The sequence below is a fragment of the Pseudorasbora parva genome, chromosome 22 (assembly GCF_024679245.1).
Source record: "Pseudorasbora parva isolate DD20220531a chromosome 22, ASM2467924v1, whole genome shotgun sequence".
In the NCBI taxonomy this organism is placed as follows: domain Eukaryota; kingdom Metazoa; phylum Chordata; class Actinopteri; order Cypriniformes; family Gobionidae; genus Pseudorasbora; species Pseudorasbora parva.
In genome coordinates, this window is record NC_090193.1 from 8902040 (window position 1) to 8922925 (window position 20886).

At 37.3% G+C, this 20886-nt stretch overlaps 2 protein-coding genes across 2 annotated transcripts; one reads left to right on the plus strand and one right to left on the minus strand.

The window, feature by feature from the left end:
* The first annotated feature begins 5386 nt into the window (after positions 1-5386).
* Positions 5387-14818, plus strand: ndufs7 (NADH:ubiquinone oxidoreductase core subunit S7). Its single transcript, XM_067431292.1, has 8 exons — positions 5387-5439; positions 6046-6082; positions 8470-8538; positions 8664-8781; positions 9856-10035; positions 10152-10198; positions 10309-10397; positions 14574-14818. Exons 1-8 carry the CDS (start codon positions 5424-5426, stop codon positions 14669-14671), a joined length of 654 nt encoding a protein of 217 aa, XP_067287393.1. The 5' UTR covers positions 5387-5423; the 3' UTR covers positions 14672-14818.
* Positions 14819-15537: 719 nt separating this feature from the next.
* On the minus strand, positions 15538-20228 carry gamt (guanidinoacetate N-methyltransferase). Its single transcript, XM_067431291.1, has 6 exons — positions 19942-20228; positions 17949-18094; positions 17778-17841; positions 17049-17116; positions 15954-16064; positions 15538-15861 (listed from the first exon to the last, which is right to left on the minus strand). The coding sequence occupies exons 1-6, from the start codon at positions 20114-20116 to the stop codon at positions 15721-15723; spliced, it is 705 nt and encodes a 234-aa protein (XP_067287392.1). The 5' UTR covers positions 20117-20228; the 3' UTR covers positions 15538-15720.
* Positions 20229-20886: the final 658 nt, after the last annotated feature.

Sequence of the window (20886 nt, forward strand, 5' to 3'; positions counted from 1 at the left end):
AGAAAAACATGTATTTTTTCCTGAAAAGTGTTGTGCTGATTCCACCTCATTTTGTGGTTTGCTGAGAAAAAGTGTTCTATAATATTTCCAAGTGATCAGACAGATGATAAAATGGCTGGAAGACAGAGTTCTCCACACTTCCTGAGATGTATAAAATTAGTATGAGGATCCAGCCTTACAGGACACAGAAAACCTATTCTTACAGGCATATGGAAGATGATGTAATTTCTACAGGTTCTGATAGGTTAACAGTAGAGATAATTCTAGTGATTTCTTAACATGGTGTTTTGGTTCTTTATGCAAATGTGGTTGTTTAAAAACAATATCTCACTCTGACACAACTTGCATTGGCATGGTCACACCATTAGACAACATATGGGAGATAAAGGATATCGGTTGTCTAATCCCTTCAAGTTTGAGTCACATCACTAAAGCAACAAACTTGATATAAACTTATACCAATGATTCACTGTCACATTTTAACATAGTTACCAATGTTGCCTAATGAGTATGCAGGTATGCATATGTGTTAGTGGATATATTTGGTGTGTTACTGATATGGTTCTGACCTGGTGTTTTGGTCTCTATCTGGCAACATGCATGTCTATATGCTGTGAAGAGGGTAAGTTAGTCACATGACCATCCAGCATAAGAATATCTGTGGAGAAAATATAATGTAATGGCTGTATACCCTTTTATGTGCAACAACATGAATCAAAGTTTTTGTTGTGTTATTTCTTGGCAAACTGAAGTGAACAAAGTTGTGCAATTAAACGTAGGGTATGCAATATCAGATCAGCTAGCAATAGTGAGCTAGTTTTAAAAGCATGAGCTGTCTCACCCTTCCTTCAGAACACTCCAAAGCCATGCCCGCCTCACCCAAAAGACATGCATGTTTTGGTTCAGGGGGAACTGTTAAAGGTGCTTGGGGCCTATTGCACAAAACTAGGATAAGGGATTAAGCCAGGATATCTTGGTGATCCTGGCTCAATTTATCCGCTAATATACATCTTATGTCATCTTTCGTTATCATCATTATTCTTGGTGTGTGTGCCTTCAGAGCACGCTTACACGACAGCTGTGTACTAGATTTTGCATACAGATTACAAGCTCACCAAGATATCCCAGCTTAATCCCTTATTTTGTGCAATAGGCCATTGGTGATTCTGTCTACAACTGCAAAGCCTCATAGAACATGCTGATGATGTGATGTCTGCACAAGCAGAATAACAAAAAGTGTTTATAGGGAAAAAAAGCTGTTTACCCTACCTTTAACAAACTTTTCTCATATTTTGGCCTTATATGCCACCCAACCTCACAGATGCTGTTGTTAACAGTGGCGGAAATTGTTCTAAATATTATATTGTTCTAATAGCAAGAAATCAGTGATTTCTAAAACTAACATAATTCTTTAAGTGTCTAGATGTATTCTCCAAAACATCACATAGGCTACTGACACAGCTGACAACTTATCTGTATTTTTTAATTTAATGTTTTCCCCAAACCAGTTCAGCCGAAACTCCTGCTGCGATTTTATTGGTTATGTTAATTATTTTTATTTTATTTTATTTATAATTTCTGTAGAATTTCCTTTGGTACAGCATGTCACAATCAACATTTTGGCCACCCCAATAAAATCACTGGGTCCTACCTGACCACCCCTGAAAAAACCTTCTGGCTACACCCCTGCTTATGTTGGAACTTGGGACATAATGGGGATGTCTTCTCTTGTACTGCATGTTCTCCAGGATTGCTGTGCAAACCAAAGCACCTAACAACAAGCATACCATTGATAAAAACATCACAGCATGTATCTATTCCCAAACATTCAAGATTAGGGCAGTTCAAAAAATTAAATTAAAATTCTGTCCAGTGACCAATATGGATTGTTTGTTGTTTGGCTGTTAATAGTTTCCATCTGCAAATCTTTTTAATCACATACAGAAACTGACAAAAGTAATTAAGACAATCAGACTCATACTGTATCATTAATCTCACTCAAGCCGATTAACCAGGTAATTAATAACTGACTGACATTTTTTTTTTTTTTACTGACAATTGTTAATTAAAAAGACCAGATTTCAGCTCTTCAAACATCACAATAATAAATTAAGCATATAGCCTACTTACAGCTTTGTTTAATAACAAGCCCTTTCTTTTGCACTTTTTAGTGCAAAATTTGTTAATTGGCCCATAATAGGTGATCACTATTTTTATTACATGCAAAAATTTGCGTGTAATCAACATAATAACGTGTACAATGTAAATAATATGTACTATAGTGTATCAGAGCTGCCAACTTTTCAAAAAAACTTAGAGTGAGATTTGGTGGTGCCAACCAAAATGTTACCGTACAAAGCAGACATTGCAAAAATAAATTGCAAAAATAAATAATATTAATAATAGCGCTCTCTATATATGCATCAGCATTTGAATGGGGTACTATTGTTTGTTTGTTTTTTGCATCTATATGACGGTTTGTATATACATCCTATAGACACACACATTTTAAAGCACTAGAGACAGTGGCGTAACTTAGTAATGACGGGCCCAGTGAGGGTATGACAAAAATGGTAACACTTTAGTTTAGCGTCCAATTCTATATTGCGATATTGGCTGTTTATTGCTACTTATAAATCAAATATTAAGGCCTTATTCTGTATAGGACCTACATCCCTCAATCATAATAAAGGCACGGTTTTATAATCACTGAGATTCCAAATGTGAGTTAGTTAGGGGGGTTCGGGGGCATGCACCCCCGAGAAAATTTTGATTTCTATGATCTACATATGTGCATTTTAATATGTTCTGAAGACCAAAAAAAAAAAGATAAAAATAGCTTAAAAACCATGTCAGGGACAATTTTCGTCAGTGAAGAAAGTAAATCTGGTTAACTGATATTTATGTTTTATGAATCATTTTCGCAGACACGTTAATTTATTGAAGGCTACTGGGAAAGGTAATTATGTTTATTAAATTAATTCACAATATGCACACATTCATTAGGCTACTAATCTTATGCCCAATACAGGCAGAAAAAAATACTGAGCTATTTAATTTAAGGCTACAAATGGAATTGATTTAGACCATTTTAGTTGGCCGCCCATGATTTAGACCAACTAAAATCAGTAGCTTAGTTTGGTATAGATATTTTTGCGTGCATCTCTCTCCAACACACACGCTCGTATTCTTGATCATACTTTGCTTTGGGGTTAAAAAAAACTGGCTAACTTCACAGCCTTATACGGTTAATGAACATCCCGACACCGTTTAGATGAATCGCCTATATGTGAATATGTGCTGTGCAATTATTATTAAAAAAAACAACAATAAAAAAACAACAACAAATTCGACATTTTAAAGAGAAAGCGTCTGATCTGATCATATCATATCAATATGGATACGTTTGCACCAGCTCTGCAATATAGCACTCCAGACAAGTTACATCTATTACACTTTATAAAATATAGCATAGCCTATTGCTTTAAAGGCACACATATAATAACTATCTATAGGCCTAATTAAAACATGTATTCAAGAAATGTATTAAAAACAGACAGACTTAGCCTATCATTTCAGCTTAACTGGAAGGCCCCGGAAACAGGCAAGAGGTTTCGTTACGCTCGTCAATCGCGCCGGCGAGTTCTGATGGTTTTTTTCCCCTCACTAATCATGATAGTGGATATCATTTTTCGGTCATACAGATAAATGTGAGACATAATTTATAATAAACTTACTATAACAACAAAACTGTGCTTTTGTAAAATAAAAACGGTGCACTTTCTGTCTGCGAGAGAATCTGGAACTCACTGAATACTTATCACATGACATAAACATGAAACATACGTCTAAAGAAAGCTTGAAATTGCTACTTTTAAATCAAACAATTCACATTTTAGAGGGAAGTGTGAGTGGAGAGCACTGGCATACAATGGAATATCTAGCGCAGCATCACACCAGCCTGCTTCGCTCACATGCTCTGATGAAAAGGTGGTCAGTATCCTAAGCGTGGCGGTTGAGTGCGAATGCCGTGTGATTTTCGAATCTGAAACCAGTGCATTTCATTTGAAATGTGAGTGTCACAATATCATGTGGAGTCACTTTGTCGCCAGTACCCCGATGTGGGTAGGTTTGCATTGAAGTTACGCCCCCTGACTAGAGCCATGATTTTCTCTAAATAGAACAAATTGATTATACATCATCAACCTACAGCATACTTTATACAGGGAAGAAAAAGGAAAAAATCTGTCTGTCCTGTCTGTTGTGCGGCTCTTTTTTTGCTGTGGGTGATCTAAAAAAAAATGTTTGTAGTAAAACTACTTTAAGTAGGCCTAGTTAAGTTACATTCAAGCTACCCTTATGAAAAAGTAGCTACACTACTTTCAAAAAGTAGCTAGCTATATTGAAACTACTTTATTCTTCTTCTTTTTTTTACAATGAGATTGTTACAAATAACTGAATAACTGTTAATGAAGAATGTTGTAATATTTGGGGTTCCAAGCAACATAATGCAATGTAATTATAATTTCACAGAGTTTCACAGGGTTTATTGGAACACTTTTTCCCAGTCATTTCAATGGGAAAAACTGTCAGAATTATTGCACAAAATTCTGAAATATAGCCTATATCTCAAACTGGCTGTCAAAGTGCAAAATGGCTACAAATTTAACACCAGTGCAAGAACAAAATGTATGCAACTTAAATGAGATACTCAGGAGTCAGGATTAGGCTAAAGATGCAGGTTACTCACAACACATGCAGTGATGAAGCGCAAACAGAACCGCTCTGAGACTCCAGTCATGAGCTGCTTGCGTGCGCATTGCTTGACTATTTATTTTCGTTACGAATTGTTTCGTTAAAAAATGGACATTTAAGTCCACATGCCATGAAACCAAGAAACTCTGCTTCTAATCACAGGTCGAGAGCTGTCATTCCAACCAACTTTGTGATGCAGTCTGCAAACGTTTGTTGAAACAATGTTTCGGGAAACACCGACTCGTTTAACGTTAATGATGGAACTTGCGACCATAGTTAGCTAGAGCTAGAGACTAGAGAAGTTAGCTTCTCGTCAGAACTCAAAACGGAATGTAGCTTTTGGTCGCGCTACACTTATTTAGTTGCACATTTATCTTGAACCCCCTCACCGAAAGCATAACTAATCGATTACGAGTGGCTCATCAGGTAGATCTATAGATAAACTTATCTTTCAGGCATTTGACCGACAGGGTTGACACTTCAGCGTGAGAAATCAAGAGTGTGGCGTGTGAGCGTGTGAAACCAATCAAATGCGTGTGTCTCACGGCCAATGCGTGAGAGTTGGCAGCTCTGGTGTATGTCTGCAGTTTATTGTATTTTGTTTAAAATATGAGTTCGTTTGACACGGCGGAAGTCAGGTCGCTACCGGATGTGGATGTTATGCAAACATGGCGGCGTTGATGGGTGAGTAACGTTAAACGAGCTTGGTGCTAGATGATTTTAAGCCTCTGCGCTACGCAATATTGCTATAACTGCCTCATATATATATTGAGTGCATTAAGTGTAACTCAATTACAGTGCGTCTTGAGTTGTTAAATGAATTCGTCCGTTCTGTGAAGGACTTTTCTCGCTGACCTTGTTACTCAACATGACTTGATCCGAGACTCCCTACGAGATACACACAGTCTGATTATTTACAGATCAACGTTGAGCAAATATATGTTATTGCTTATGCATGCCTTAAACAATGTCCTTTGGACAGGCGATATGCAGTGATTTACGGAAATCCACTAACGTTACAAAATTTATATTATAGCTCGCATAATGTTCAAGTATTAAATTATCGAAATATTTTGAGTTAAAAGAATCTCAAGCCACATACTGAAACAGTGTTTTAGCTATATATTTTGTTAGTGTTGGTATCGTATTATTCTTTGTGCAAGTTTGTTTATGCCGTTTTCTTGAGATTTAAAAATTACACTGTCACTGACAGATGTTACTTAAAAAAAATGACACACACATATATATAGCAAATAATGTCTTAACTTCAATTAATATATTTTATTACAGTTCCCCGCCTTCCCGCCCTTGGCTCCTTTAATCTAAGGTAAGATTTGATTTTAAGGAAGTTTTGATTCTGTCTGTTAGATGTGTGTTCATGATTGCTTTACAATAAATGGTAACTTTGTTTCGGAAAAAGGTAAATATTATCATTAAAGTTATAGTTTGACAGATGTTCTGCAGATCTACCTTAATTTGTATGCATGGCATTAATAATGTTTTTTTTTATTTTTAAAAAACACTGCCCTTGTGTATGTATGTGTGTGTGTGTGTGTATATATATATATATATATATATATATATATATATATATATATATATATATATATATATATATATATATATATTTATTTACTTCATCTGTCAGTGGTCATAATGACTATATATATATATATATATATATATATATATATATATATATATATATATATATATATATATATATATATATTCATTATGACCACTGACAGATGAAGTAAATAACTCTGATTATCTCTTCATAACAGCACCTGTTAGTGGGTGGGATATATTAGGCAGCAAGTGAACATTTTGTGATCAAATTGCTGAAGAAGTTAATGCTGTTCTGATAGAAAGGTGTCAATCGCAGTTTGACGTGTTGACTTGGCCTCCAAATTCCCCAGATCTCAATCCAATCTGTTGAATGTGCTGACAAAACAAGTCTAATCCATGGAGGCCCCACCTTGCAACTTACATGCCTTAAAGGATCTGCTGCTAACATCTTGGTGCCAGAAACCACAGCACACCTTCAGGGGTCTAGTGGACTCCATGCCTAGATGGGTCAGGGCTGTTTTAGTAGCAAAATAGGGGCCTACACAATATTTATGTAGCGCTTTATACAATGCAAATTGTTTGAAAGCAGCTTCACATTGTTAAAGGGTCATGAAACCCCAAAACACTTTTTTTGAGATGTAAACAGATATGTATAGGCTGCACATCATTGAAAACACTAAGGGTACTCATTAATGGTATGCATATGTGAAAATAATTATTTTTGCATTTTTCAGAGCGATTTCTGTCTTCCGGTTTGAAAAGTTTAGTCGGAGCAACGTCACAAATGCTGACGTCGGCACGGCCTTTTCGGCCCAAGTATGGGCTGCTGGGCACATGCTGACGTCGACCGCTCCGAGCGATTCTCGATATATATTCATGACATGAAGCTCATTCAGTCCAATCCCTGCGCTGTAGTATGCATACAAGATAATTTAGTTAATATGCATGAGACAGACACTAATGTCAGGCTCGTCTTCCATCATTATTGTAGAGATATGGTGGGGAAGTTTTGGAAGCAGCGTGCGGAAAAGTCACGGAGGAAAGCTAGGCGTTGTGCTGATACGAAGTAACGTAAAGGGCGCCGAGCGAGCTGTAACCGGCGCCGTCTGTGGAAGCCTTTGCTACAAAGGCTCGGTAAAGTAAAATTCACCTGAGGAATCGCACGCCGAACCTGCAAGCGTTGACTATCTATGTCAGGAGTGCAAAATAACCAATCTGTAATCTGTAGGCCAATGAACAAAAGCCACGTCCTCTCCGTTTTATTTGTCGTCACAGCCATGCACTAAACCGCATGTGTTCGGGCTCTTAGTGAAACCGTGTGCTGCATATTTGGACAAATATAGATTTAGCTGCCGAGTGATAGACAGCGCGGATCGTCACGGCAATGCGCGGTCGAGACTAGCCTCAAACCTCTTCGCTTTTACCCCGATCTAGAATTACACATCTCTTATCACATCGCATGTTGGGTGGTTCACGTTCTCTTATCACGTCGGCGCGTTGTTCATCTTGCCAAACAGCGTGCATATTTGGACAAATATAGTTTTATCACGTTTGCAAAATATTTCGTCATGCAGAATAACATTTATTTTCATTTCTCACTGAATTATGCTGGTTTGAACTTTGAAGAGCTGAATGATTTGCGATCTCTGCTGCACGCCACTCATAGCTCTCTCATTCGCTGTACTCATCCCTCATTTAATCTCTCTGTGGTAAACAATGCCAACGTGAACCAAGAACATGTCTCAGAACCGCTCAGCACCTACTGACAGACACTCCCCTATTTATGCAAACATTCCCTCTTTCCACACAATACCATCCCACCTTTTCACAGTCGACCACTCCCCTTTTAACAAGCTTTTTCAAATCGAAGGTGTGAAAAAACACCGCTGCAGCAGGGGGGTTTCATGACCCTTTAAACAAAAAATGGAGAAAATGGGAAAAACCAGGATGGTGGGAAAAACCCCCAAAAAAAGAGATGGGAGAGACCAGGCAAAGCCAGGCTAGTTCAGGCTAGTTTTAAGCCAAGCTAGTTCTTGTCAGGCCATTAGGAAGGTGGTCATAATGTTATGCCTGATTGATGCACATGTGTGTGTTTATGTTGTAATGGCTTTTTTCTCTCTTGATGTTGTGTTTGTAATGTAGGGCCATTTCATCGTTTTCTGCTCATAAAAAAGTTCCTCTGACAGACAAAAAGGATGAAAACTCCTCAAGGTGCGAAATTGATGGTTTTGTTATAGTTGTAAATTGAATGCCGCCCATCCTGGGCAATTATGAAATAATAACTATTACACTGAGTATTTGTTGTTATTAATAACTGAGCACATGCTTCCTTCCAGTCTGCTCCCGTTCAGAGAGAAAAGCACAGCTCTGGCACCAAAACCAGCGTCAGCGGTCAGCGGTAAGGGTGAATACGTCATCACCAAGCTGGACGATCTGGTCAACTGGGCACGCAGAGTACGTAACTCTTTACAAAAATGTGTTTAAATGCCTATTATGCTCACCAAGGCAGCATTTATTTGATCAAAAATACAGTTGTTGTTTTTTTTTCAATTACAAAAATTACAATTACAATTGAACGTGTTTTCTATTGTAATATACTGTATTTTCAAAGTAAACTTCCTGTGATGGCGAAATAAAACTTATGTTAAAAACAGTTATTCTGCTTAAGGTGAAATATGTAAGTTTTTGTTGTTGTTGTTGTTGTTAAAATCCCATCTCTTAACCCAGTTTATTGTTCATTGACTGCTATCAGTGTGCCGTTCTTTCGTGTATCTACCCTAAAAGTGTAAAGCAACCATCAATAGTGTGAGTTTGGGGGCATGGCTATTGTTGCAGGAAGTACCAGAGGTTTAGCTGGTGTGTGACCATGGCTTATGCAATACTAGGGAAAATACCAAAATTCACTGCATTTAGACCTTCAAAGATTAAGCAGGTCATGAACCATCAAAGCGAAGGGGGCGTTGCATTGCTACACACTACAGTGGACGCTTTAGTAGCGTACATTATCATCATGCACCCATTCAGAAAGGCACGTGCCAGTTTGTAATGTTTACTTTGACGTGTCATGTCAATAAATGTTCCTATGTAGATATGGCATGGGTTTATTATAAGCGAGACGTTCGCTTTCGCTCTACGAAGAGTGATAGCCGACTCAATTGCTTACTCATAACATATCTTAGAACAGGTCCTAATATGTTGGACCTTTTATTGAAAGTAATTCCGCCACTAGGTGGCACTAGTGTTGCAGAACACTAGTTTTGGTGAAAACTGATTTTTCAGGATTCTTTGATAAAAAGAAAGTTCCAAAGAACAGCATTTATTTAAAAATGTAAACTTTTTGCAAGTTTCTAAATCTCTTCACTGTCACACTTGATCAATTTAATGCATCCTTGTTAAATAAAAGTATTAAGTGAGTATTACTGACCCCAATCTATTAATATATTTTTTTCTTGCTGTAAAAAGTAGACAAGTTGTTCCCTTTCTAAAGCAGTTAGATGTCATTTTATTACATTTCTGTTTGTATTTTAGAGCTCCTTATGGCCCATGACCTTTGGCCTGGCGTGTTGTGCTGTGGAGATGATGCACATGGCCGCCCCGCGTTATGACATGGATCGGTTTGGTGTCGTGTTCAGAGCTAGCCCCAGACAGGCTGATGTCATGATAGTTGCAGGAACGCTAACCAATAAAATGGCCCCTGCATTGCGGAAGGTAAACAATAAACTTCTATTGCCTATATTCATTATATTTTGGCGACTATGTTTACTTTACTTTTTATGCTTTGGTTTAATGACTCTTCTGCTACTGTAATGTCTTGCTGCTGACAGGTGTATGATCAAATGCCAGAGCCCAGATACGTCATTTCCATGGGAAGGTAAAATCGCAGTTCTTTCATTACCTACTTCATAAATTAGTTGATCAAAAGAACATTGTTTTTTGGTTTTGTTTTACTAAAACTGATTTGTTTGTTTTTTGTTTTGTTAGCTGTGCTAACGGTGGTGGCTACTATCACTACTCTTATTCTGTGGTCCGGGGTTGTGATCGCATTGTTCCAGTGGACATTTACGTACCAGGTGTGTTTAAAGGAGTCATACGATGCTATTGTAAAGGGATATTTCACCCAAAAATGAAAATGTGATGTTTATCAGCTTACCCCCAGTGCATCCAAGATGTAGGTGTCTTTGTTTCTTCAGTAAAACACAAATGAAGATTTAACTCAGACCGTTGCCATATATAAACCTGCAAACTTGTCGTTTTCTTGGTCAATTGGGTCATTTACGTGAATTGCGTAGAACCGAAGAGTTTTTTTTGTGTGTGTGTGTGGGGGGGGGGGGGGGGGTCTACTAGACTAGACATGCGAAACATTAATGGATTATTCTTATAACTGACATTTCTCTGGACCAATCGGAATCTTAGCTCACTTGCGTCAGAATCTTGAAGCACACCGCGTCAACTGAGCTCGCCATTGAATGAGACGCCTGGCTACCACGCGAGTCTGACGGATGGAAGGAAGCAAGCTTAGTGTTCAATTCAAGCATGGGCGTAGATTACGGGGGGACGTGTCCCCCGCACTTTTAATAAAGTGTATTTTCATCCCCCGCACTTTTACTGGGTCTCCCCGATCCTTGTCGACCCGCTCCGAGCGGGATTCGAACCGGCGTTACCTGTGCGAGGGCGGGCAAGTTAACAGGGACGGTTAAAGACAGCTTTCTCTACCTCGGTTGATTGCGCGCTTCTTGAGGTCACGGGCAAGTGTTTTTATATACGTAGAAACCAATGTGAATACATCAAGATTTAAATTCAGAGACAAAAAATAATCTATGTATGACCTGTCATTTTATTCTTATCTAAATATGAGGGGGGCGCTCTCACAGAAAGTCCAAAAGCGGATTCGTAGAAACTTACTGTCACGCTGGAGCTGCAGCTGAAGGAAAACAATCGTTATGAGCTGAAACGTGACGACGACAATCAGACGATTGCGACAATATGCTTTGTGTGTGTTTTTTAAGGCATCTTAATGTAGGCTATTTATTGACTATAGAGTAGGCCGATATCATATGAATAATGCAGTGCTAACTGACAGCTTTGTTAATGTTTATCTTCTGCTCACCAAAGCTGCATTTATTTAATCAAAAATACAGTTAAAACAGTAATGTTGTGAAATACCATTACAAATGAAAACAGCCTTTTTCTATGTGAATATAGTAAAGTGTGATTTATTCCTGTGATCAAAGCTGAATTTATCCTCATTACTCCAGTCTTCAGTGTCACATGATCTTTCACTAATCACTCTTATATGAGGATTTTATTATCAGGAAACAATTTTGATTATTATCTTTGTTGAAAACAGTTGTGCTGCTTAAAATGTTGTGGAAACCATGATACATTTTATTTTTCAAGATTCTTTGAGAAAGTTCAATGGACAGCATTTATTAAATAAATGATTATGTTTTGTAATATTAAAAATAACACTTGTGATCAATTTAATGTAGCCTATGTATGATCAACAAAAGTATTAATTTCTGTCTTTTTTAATTTTTCCACAAATGTTTGAATGGTATGGTGGTTTCCGCAAAATGAAGCAGCACCATGAGCAGCAAAACTGTTTTCAACACTGTAATAATCATAAATGTTTGTTGAGCATCAAATCCTATGAGAATGATTAGTGACACTGAAGACTGGAGTAATGATGATAAAACCAGCTTTGATCACAGAAATAAATGACACTTTACTATATATTCACGTAGCGAACAGATGATGCCAGAGTCCTACATCAGAATAATATTTCACTATTATACCCCCCCCCCAACCCCCGGACACTGTCACCTTTTTTACTCTGAGGAGTTTGCAGGTCTACATATAATGCATGTCAGTGGGGTGTTTTCTATGACATGACACTATGAGAGTAAAAAACAGACAGATGTTCTAATCCATATTAAACCCTGTGGCTCGTGGTGACGCATTGATGTTTTAAGACATACAAAACATAACAGTATTTGAGTTATTTTATACATCATGTCAGATGAATCTCATCTAGTATTCTCCAGCATCATTACTTCTGCCAGAAGAAGGTCAAAACCCAGCGCGATCATAAATATATATTTACATAGATTCATAATTTGACTGATCCATGCCATCCGTGCAGGCACTAAGGAATCTATAAAAACGTTATAGATGAGGAATCTATCTATCGCGCCGGGTTTTAATGATGTTGGGAATACTAGATGAGATTCATCTGATATGAGGTAAAAAAAAATTACTCGTACTGATCGGTTTATCACAGAAAACGATCATTTAGTGTCTTAAGACATCATTGTGTCACCACGAGCCTCAGGGTTTAATATGGATTCATCGGTCTGTGTGTTTTTTTTTTTAATTATTCTAATAGTGAAATGTCATAGAAAACACCCCATTGACATGCATTATATGCCAACGGTTGTAGTTAAAAATCTTCATTTGTGTTCTACTGAAGAAACAAACACACCTACATCTTGGATGCCCTGGGGGTAAGCAGGTAAACATCTAATTTTAATTTTTTTGGTTACCTATCCCTTTAATAGTTCACTGTTTTGTTTATTGGATATAATAGAATAGGTAATGTGCTTTAATGTTAAAAAAACTTTATTTTTCACACGTTGCTGTACCTCTATTCCCAGTCTTTCTGAAACACAATCGGTGCGCCTCAATCAGTTCCCTAGTTCAGTAGTCAGGGCACTGATCAGGGAGTCAGCCCATTGACTTATGTCCTGATCAGTGCCCTGACTACTGAACCATCGAAAATGTAACACCTCTAACCATAATTGTGAGCTTCAGCTTCCAAGGCTTTTAAAGCAATTGTAATTACAGTTAATGTTGTTCATATTACCGCATCAGCTCAAGCCAACATCGGATTATGAAAATGTGGATAATCAAGCAGGGGTGCGTTTCTCGTACAACGACGGAACTTGCTGCGTAACTACCATTTTAAAGAAATCAACGATCACGACTGTTTCCCAAAACCGGACTGTCGCAAATTGCTCGTTCAACCATGTTGGTTCATGATGTTACAGGTGGTGGAGTAATAACTTCTTTTACAGTGCCATGAAACCCCTTTTCCATGGCACTGCTTAGGAACAGCATCTCCGCAAGTCTGAAGCTCCATCTTTTTCTCTTTGCGTATGCCTTTGGGCAGGCATAATGCTAATATTTCACATTGTGACATGGATGTTTGAGAAAGCAATATTTAGGTTTGATTGAGGCATTTTAGGCAGGTCTGGTGCAGTGCTCTATTACCTAGATTAAACTGAGTGTTGCAACTTTGCAGTAGGGATGCACCGAATGTTCGGCAACCGAAATTATTCGGCCGAAAATAGCCAAAAAAAGCACTTTCGGCATTCGGCCGAATAAGTAAAAAGGCAGAATAATTTTGGCCGAACAATGACGTTTTTAATGACGCGATCAAAAAGTAACCCACGTAGAGTGAGAGCCGCGTGCTTTATTCAGCAAACATGTCAGCAGTGTGGAAGCACTGTTTAGTGCTGCATCTCATGTCATCGATGAGAAGAGGAACCGACTTTCATGTGAGAAAGCAGAGAAGCTACTTTTCATAAAGAAGAACCTGCCACTTTTCCTGAAGAAGTAGGCTAAGTAGGCTTATGTCTAGGACAGTTATTTATTTGTTGTGGGTTCATCCACATTTTTTGCACTATTCAATGCACATTTGTTGTTGTAGACATACAGAGTTACATTCTTTCAGCAGTCAGTTATAGGCCTAACATAGGCTATTCAAGAAGGGGGGCTTCTAAGATGGCCAAATAAAATAAATAATTAGTAAAATAAAAAATATATTTTTAAGTTATGTTGTGCTTAGTTTGTATAATATCTGCTGGAATGTTAAAAAAAAAAATCAGTGTTAAATAAATATTTTGAAATTGTATTTTTGTTATTTGATTTATTTCTCTGAAAAGCAACACAAAATAGTAAAAAGCAAATTTTTACTATTTAATTATTGTAATGGTAAAAAAAATTGCCAAATAAATGGAAAAAATGCGAAACACCGCGTTCGGTATTCGGCCTTCGGTCTTCGGCCAAGCATTTCATTATTATTCGGTTTCGGCTTCGGCCAAGAATTTCATTTCGGTGCATCCCTACTTTGCAGATATATTACACACTAAAGGAAAGGGAAAACCTTTTTAAAAAATCATATAACCCCTTTAAAATGTATCAATTTTCTCTAAGTGGATAATAAATGTGTCTGTCTGTCCTGCCAGGTTGTCCACCCACTGCAGAGGCTCTGCTTTATGGAACGCTGCAGTTACAGAAGAAGATCAAGAGAGAAAAGAAACTGAGAATTTGGTATCGCAAGTGAGGTGTGATTGTGTTTGTGTGTCTGGTCTGAAATGTTTATTTAATACTGGTCAGTTGTTGGGCTCAGAAGGCTGATTTCTCATGAGCTGCTCTGGTTTGAGTGGAGCTCCTCCTCTTTGTAGCTACAATAAAAGACTTTCTGCTTCAACACTGAGTGCTCTCATTTCTGTTTGATGCAGATTGTTTTTTTATCAATGTGCTGCAGTAGGAATCATTGTCTATTCTAAAAAGACTTGCTCAACAAATAATCCTTCTGATCACACTTTAGCATTTTATGTATTTATGCAAGTTAGGTCAGACACTCCTCATTTGGGTAAATGAAGCCCATTTTTTCATGTACCATTAAAATGTTTTGAGGTAACACTTTAGTTTAGTGTCCTTGTTACTACTGCCCTACAAAGGCAAAAGGCAGTAACTTCTTTTTTGGTCAACAATAATTATTGATATTTTTGGGACATTCAAGACGACGTTTATAATGGTGGATAAATAGCATCAATTCCATTGTTTTATCAAGAAAATTATGGGTTGTCTTAAAGGGTTACTTCAGCGATTAGCATATGGCTTTGTATCAGCAGAAACCCTGAAGTATATTCAAATGATTGTGCTTTCCCCCCTCATATCCCCCTGAGACGAGAGATTTATGCATTTTATTTCTGGAAAAAATCCTCCTATGATGCAAATTGATGATATTTAATATATATATATAATATATATGTATAATAATATATAATAAAAAAAGTCTGCAAAATCCAAATTAAACAGCTGACTTGAGCAAAAATATAGGCTCTGCAGTCGCTCTGTCTGTGAATACATTTACAATATTGAGCACCTCATTAAATGTAGTATATGAAGCACAACCGCTAACACTGTAAATTATGTAGTGTTTATTTTCAAATAGTACAATCAAAACTGTAGTTGAATGGCACGGTCTTTAATAAAAACCTTATTCTAGTAATGAGACTGAGATTTGAATACAATTCATCCTTAGATAAAATAAATGATTATGTTTCAGAGACAATTTACAATAGAATGATTTATATGCAGTTTGTCTTATTCTTTAACAATAGTTGGTGTGATCATCTTATTAAAGGAATAGTATTTGCATTCACTGGGAGGACTGATGTCCATTAATGCGGTGCTGATCTTCTCCTTTTTGAATCCTGCTTCCAGCAGGTGGGGAACTTGTGTCTCCTGAAAAAAGTGCATCGTAAGTCCAGAGCACAATGGGATGGATATAATTAAAGTTTTAAAAAAAAGATTGTGTCATGAGTTCAGTTACTCACTTGGAACATTTTGTTGATGTCACTGTATTTATCTTTCAGCAGCTCACCCCAGGAAGTGAGATTACAGTATGTGAGCACACCGCCGGGCTTCAGCAGTCTGTTAGCATGACCCTAAGAACACAGTTCACTGCGATTACGGAGCAGTTCAACTGAATGGACTGTAAACAACGACAGTTAACATAAACCTAAAGAGATAGTTCACCCTCTAATTTACTCAACCTCAATCTATCCTAGATGTTCATGACGTTCTTCTTCCAGACGAATACAATCTGAGGATGTCCTGGCTCTTCCAAGCTTTATAATGGCATCCCAAAAATTGGAGCCCAAAAAAGTGCATCTATCTATTATAAAAGTAATCCACACGGCTCTGGGGGTTAATAAATGCCTTCTAGAAAAATATCAGTTTTTAGCACGTTATAAAGTAATATATCTAGCTACCGGCGAACCACCTGTATTACACAAACCCATCGATTTGCTTCAGAAGGTCTTTATTACTTTATTACCTTTATTGGTTATTACAGCTCAGAAAACCTATACTGACATGTTTATCACTTTTAGCAGTGTTTTATGTAACTTCAAAGGGTTTCCTGTAAAATGACACTAACATTTCGAACCTAGACCACTGTATGTGTGTATGGGAGGCTTTTCAATTTGGGTAGGTTAAATCCTGGCGGAAATGGTACCAGAGTAATTTAGTGTAAATACATTACTTTGTGTAAAATAAATGCCAAAGTGATGCATATCTCCAGAAAGTAGAGACTCTACGCTTTCAAATGGTACCACATAGAGCTCCTCCACAGACAATTCAAACTGAAAGTATATACATGACGATGTCATTCTGGACTCTATTCGGGGTCCGCCGAGTTTAACTTAACCCCTGGAGCTGTATGAATGACTTTTATAATGATGGATGCACTTTTTGGGCTGCCATTATAAAGCATTGAAAGAGCCAGGTTATTATTTATTATAACTCCGATTCGTCTGAAAGAAGAAAGTCATTTACACTTAAGATGGCTTGAGGGTGAGTATATCATGGGCTAATTTTCATTTTTGGGTGAACTATCTCTTTAAATGGCTAATTAACCGCCCACAAACCTTGATGAAGTTGAACTGATGTGTGTGCCAGGTCTCCTCTGACAAAGGATATGTGTCATAAAGAATACCTGTGATTGGAAGGCAAATATATGCAAATCTGTCACAACTTTCTTAATTGCAACCTAACATAATATTCATAAATAGCCTACACATTTTTTCTTTCTTAGTATGTATTTCTTAGTATATAATTTAATACATTACATATATTGTTAGACAAACTGTACAATAGCATTTAAAAGTTTGGGGTTGGTAAGATTTTTTTTAAAATCTTTTTGAAAGAAGTCTCACATGTATTTATTTGATTAACAACAGTAAATGATTGTCTTCTATTTTAATATATTTGAAAATGTACTTTATTCCTGTGATGTAAATTTGAATTTTCAGCATCATTACTGAGTCTCCAGTGTCACAAGATCCTTCGGAAATTCATTCTAATATGCTGAGATATGCTGCTCAAGAAACATTTATTATATTTATAATTAATTTTATAAAGTTCAAAAGAAAAGCATTTATTTGAAATAGGAATCATTTGTAGCATTACACGTCTTTACTGCCACATTTCAATTGAATGCATCCTTGTCGATTAAAAGTATTATTTTCTCTTAAGTAAAAAAAACGTACTGTACCCAAACTTTGGAATGGTAGTGTATATTTTCTTATTTTTTATGTAAATTCATGGGAATGGCTTTTCACGGCCTTACATTGTAGTAAATATTAAAATCATTTTACCATCAAAGTGATTGTCTGGTAGGGTTGGAACAACCTCTTCCCACAGGCCTTTCAGGGGAACAATCTATGCAAGTAGAACCCGTTTAATAAGTTATTAACTGATTTGTAACATGCAATAATAATACCCCAACACAATATTTAAATATCAGACATGGATGTTGTTGGCTTTACTTTATGTGGCTGACTCTTGGCCCATTCCTGTAGCCTCTGGAATACGCCATCGTTACACTCAATGATCCAATGCTCCTCAATGGGAAAGGACTCCACTTTAGTGGCTGCTATGGCCATTCCGAAGCCGATCTCAAGCACCCTTCCACCTACATTCCCAAGCAAGAGGAGGAGGCACATTGTTAATCCTTATTTACATGATTTCTTATTCGCTTCATTTCTTATATGCTCCAAGTGTCTTGCCCATTAAGTGCATATATTGTGCATCATGTTATAAAATGAATACTTCGGATTTCTCATTAATATCTGGCATAGTAAGATTTACACACACACTTACTATGCCAGATATTAATGACAGAGTGTTGGTCATGGGAAAGGTCCTGCCCCGGGAGTTGCATGAGGTGATATTTCAGAGAAGAGTAAAAATAGGCATGTGAGGAGCAAAGAAGAGGTTAGTGACCCACCCTTCTCAAATGAATGGCCTTTCAAGAAATTCTGTTTGTGAACCATGTGACATGCTCTGTATAAATATAAACATACATTAATGACCTGAAACGTAGAAGCCTGGACTAATTTTTGCTTGTAAGGGAATATATTCAGGCACAGCCGCACAGGTGGAAGCGTGGCGTGATTACGCTTTTAAGTGAGAAGTAATTGATTCAAATTCAGTGAACTGTCAACTTTTACTAGTATTTTGCCTCTGTAGTTTGCGCTGAGAAGTTTTGCACCTGTCGTCGTGACACAAGCACGTGTTTGTGTCACATTCAGAGATAACGCATTCTTATCTAAACGAATGATGATCGTTATTCACGTACTAGGAATTATAGTGACGTAACTTGTGAATGCGTGGGTGATTAATATTAATTAAGGAAGGTTAGCAGCAACGTCAGCATTTCCAAATTAATATTCATAAGCTAAGTCTTCCCCATAGTAGAGGGGAGGTCTCTGGCAAGACTCAGAGTCGGATTTTCAGAGTCGGTTCTTTTGAGCAGATCGTTTTAAACGCATTTAGCAGTGCTTTACGTCATCGCGTTGTCGTCTCGTCGTAGTATACAGTCTTTAAAATTGTATAACAAAGCCAAATGCAGGCACATACGGGCGTTTATTGCGGTTTTACGATTAGGTTTGTTAATAACTTAATATATTTGTTGACATTTCTGCGAAGTGTAGTTTTTTTCCTCAAACATCAAGTGGACATGTACAAACTCAGAGTGGGTAACGTACTGAATTTGACCATAGGTGTGAGTGTAGTATAATTACATCATTTTTGTAGCATGTTTTTCCTAAACATACGAATCCACCAAGCTATTCTGTTAGGCTCGATTGTGAAATAATTATGGAAGCTTGTTTCCACCACGAAATAAAACTATTTAACGATAATTGCAACTTTTTTCTCTCACAGAAATCAAAATTTTACATCTCGAAAAAAAAATTGTGAGATATAAACTTGCCATTTAGAGCTATCAAGTCAAAATTGTGAGATATAAACTTGTAATTCAGACTTTTTTTTTTTTTTTTTTTTTAACTTTTCAATGAGATGTATAGGCCTACTCAATTGCAAGTTATAAAGTCCAATTCATGGGGGAGACTGGCTTTTGGCGATTTTATAAACGCAATTCTGATTGTTTTTCTCTAAAATCAGAGGTACATTCTGGGGTACATTCACTTTATTGGTGTAGTGATTCTCACTTAGTTACTAAGTTAGTATGCATTTCGGACTTTGGGAATGTTCATTTGCGAATCGATTAGACCGATTCACAATCGAATCCGACTCAACTGAAAGATTCGTTCAAGAATCGGATTCCTTCGCCATAGTAGAATTCTATGTTGATTTATTTTAAGTTCGAAGTTTTCGACAGATAATATTGACGTCTGCATGCTGTTAAATGTAACAATTAAGTCACTTTTAAGTGAAAACAAAAAAGTAACTCATCGTATTGACTGCATTGTCTCGTTATTGTTGTTTCATCTGAATCAAGAATGTAATTGAAAATACCTTTAGATGCAGCAACTGTTGCAAGAGAGTGCATGTATGGAGTTTCCCAGCGCTCCATAACGGGTTTCCCCATGATCTCCAGGTGTGTGTCGGCTGCATTGTAGTCAGCACTCGCGTCGTGCCACACTTGTTTGCAGTTTTCGCCCTTTGAGAAGATCGGCTCTGCGGTGGCCATGGTGTATTGTTGAATGTTTACAGTTGTGGTGTGTATCGACGCGCAGTGGCTGAAGAGATCGTCTCTGCCGTGACTCGAGAGTTATATATTTAAAGAACTGCTGAATGTGCAAGAATCAGTGTAGTCAAAGAGTGAGGGTTGATAAGGAGTCCACCGAGAAGGGGGTGGACCCTCACATGCATTGCTAGACAGCTGGACAGCTTCTGATTCATGATGGTTAACCCAACAGCTGTAGCCTTCACTATTCTTCACTATTTAAATGCCATGGTTATGCATTCCCATGTGGCAGAATCATGGTACAGTGATTGTGAGATTATAATAAAATGGCACTTTGATACGAGGTGCAAAAGTCTGAGACCACATTGAAAATTGGGGACTCAACATCTGATTTAAAGCTGGAAAGAAATGTTCGCACTATCCTACATGCAAACATGCACATCCTTTACAAAAGGTAAGATGTGCTTTCTTCAACTGAAGAACACATCAGAATATGCTTAATAACATGGATTATCAAGCTTTGCAGAAGTTTCAGCTAAAGCAATAATTAAAAAAAAAAATAGGGACAGGACAAGTAGCTAGTAGCCTAGTTGTCAAATTAATTTTCAATTTAACTTTTAAATAAACATTTTGTAATCACTTACTTTCTCACCCTCAAGTGTTTCTAAAGCTAACTCAAAAGAAGATGTTGGTGATCAAACAATTGACGGTAGCCATTACTATGTAAGTCAATGGGCCCATCAACTGTCTGGTTACCAACATTCTTTAAAATA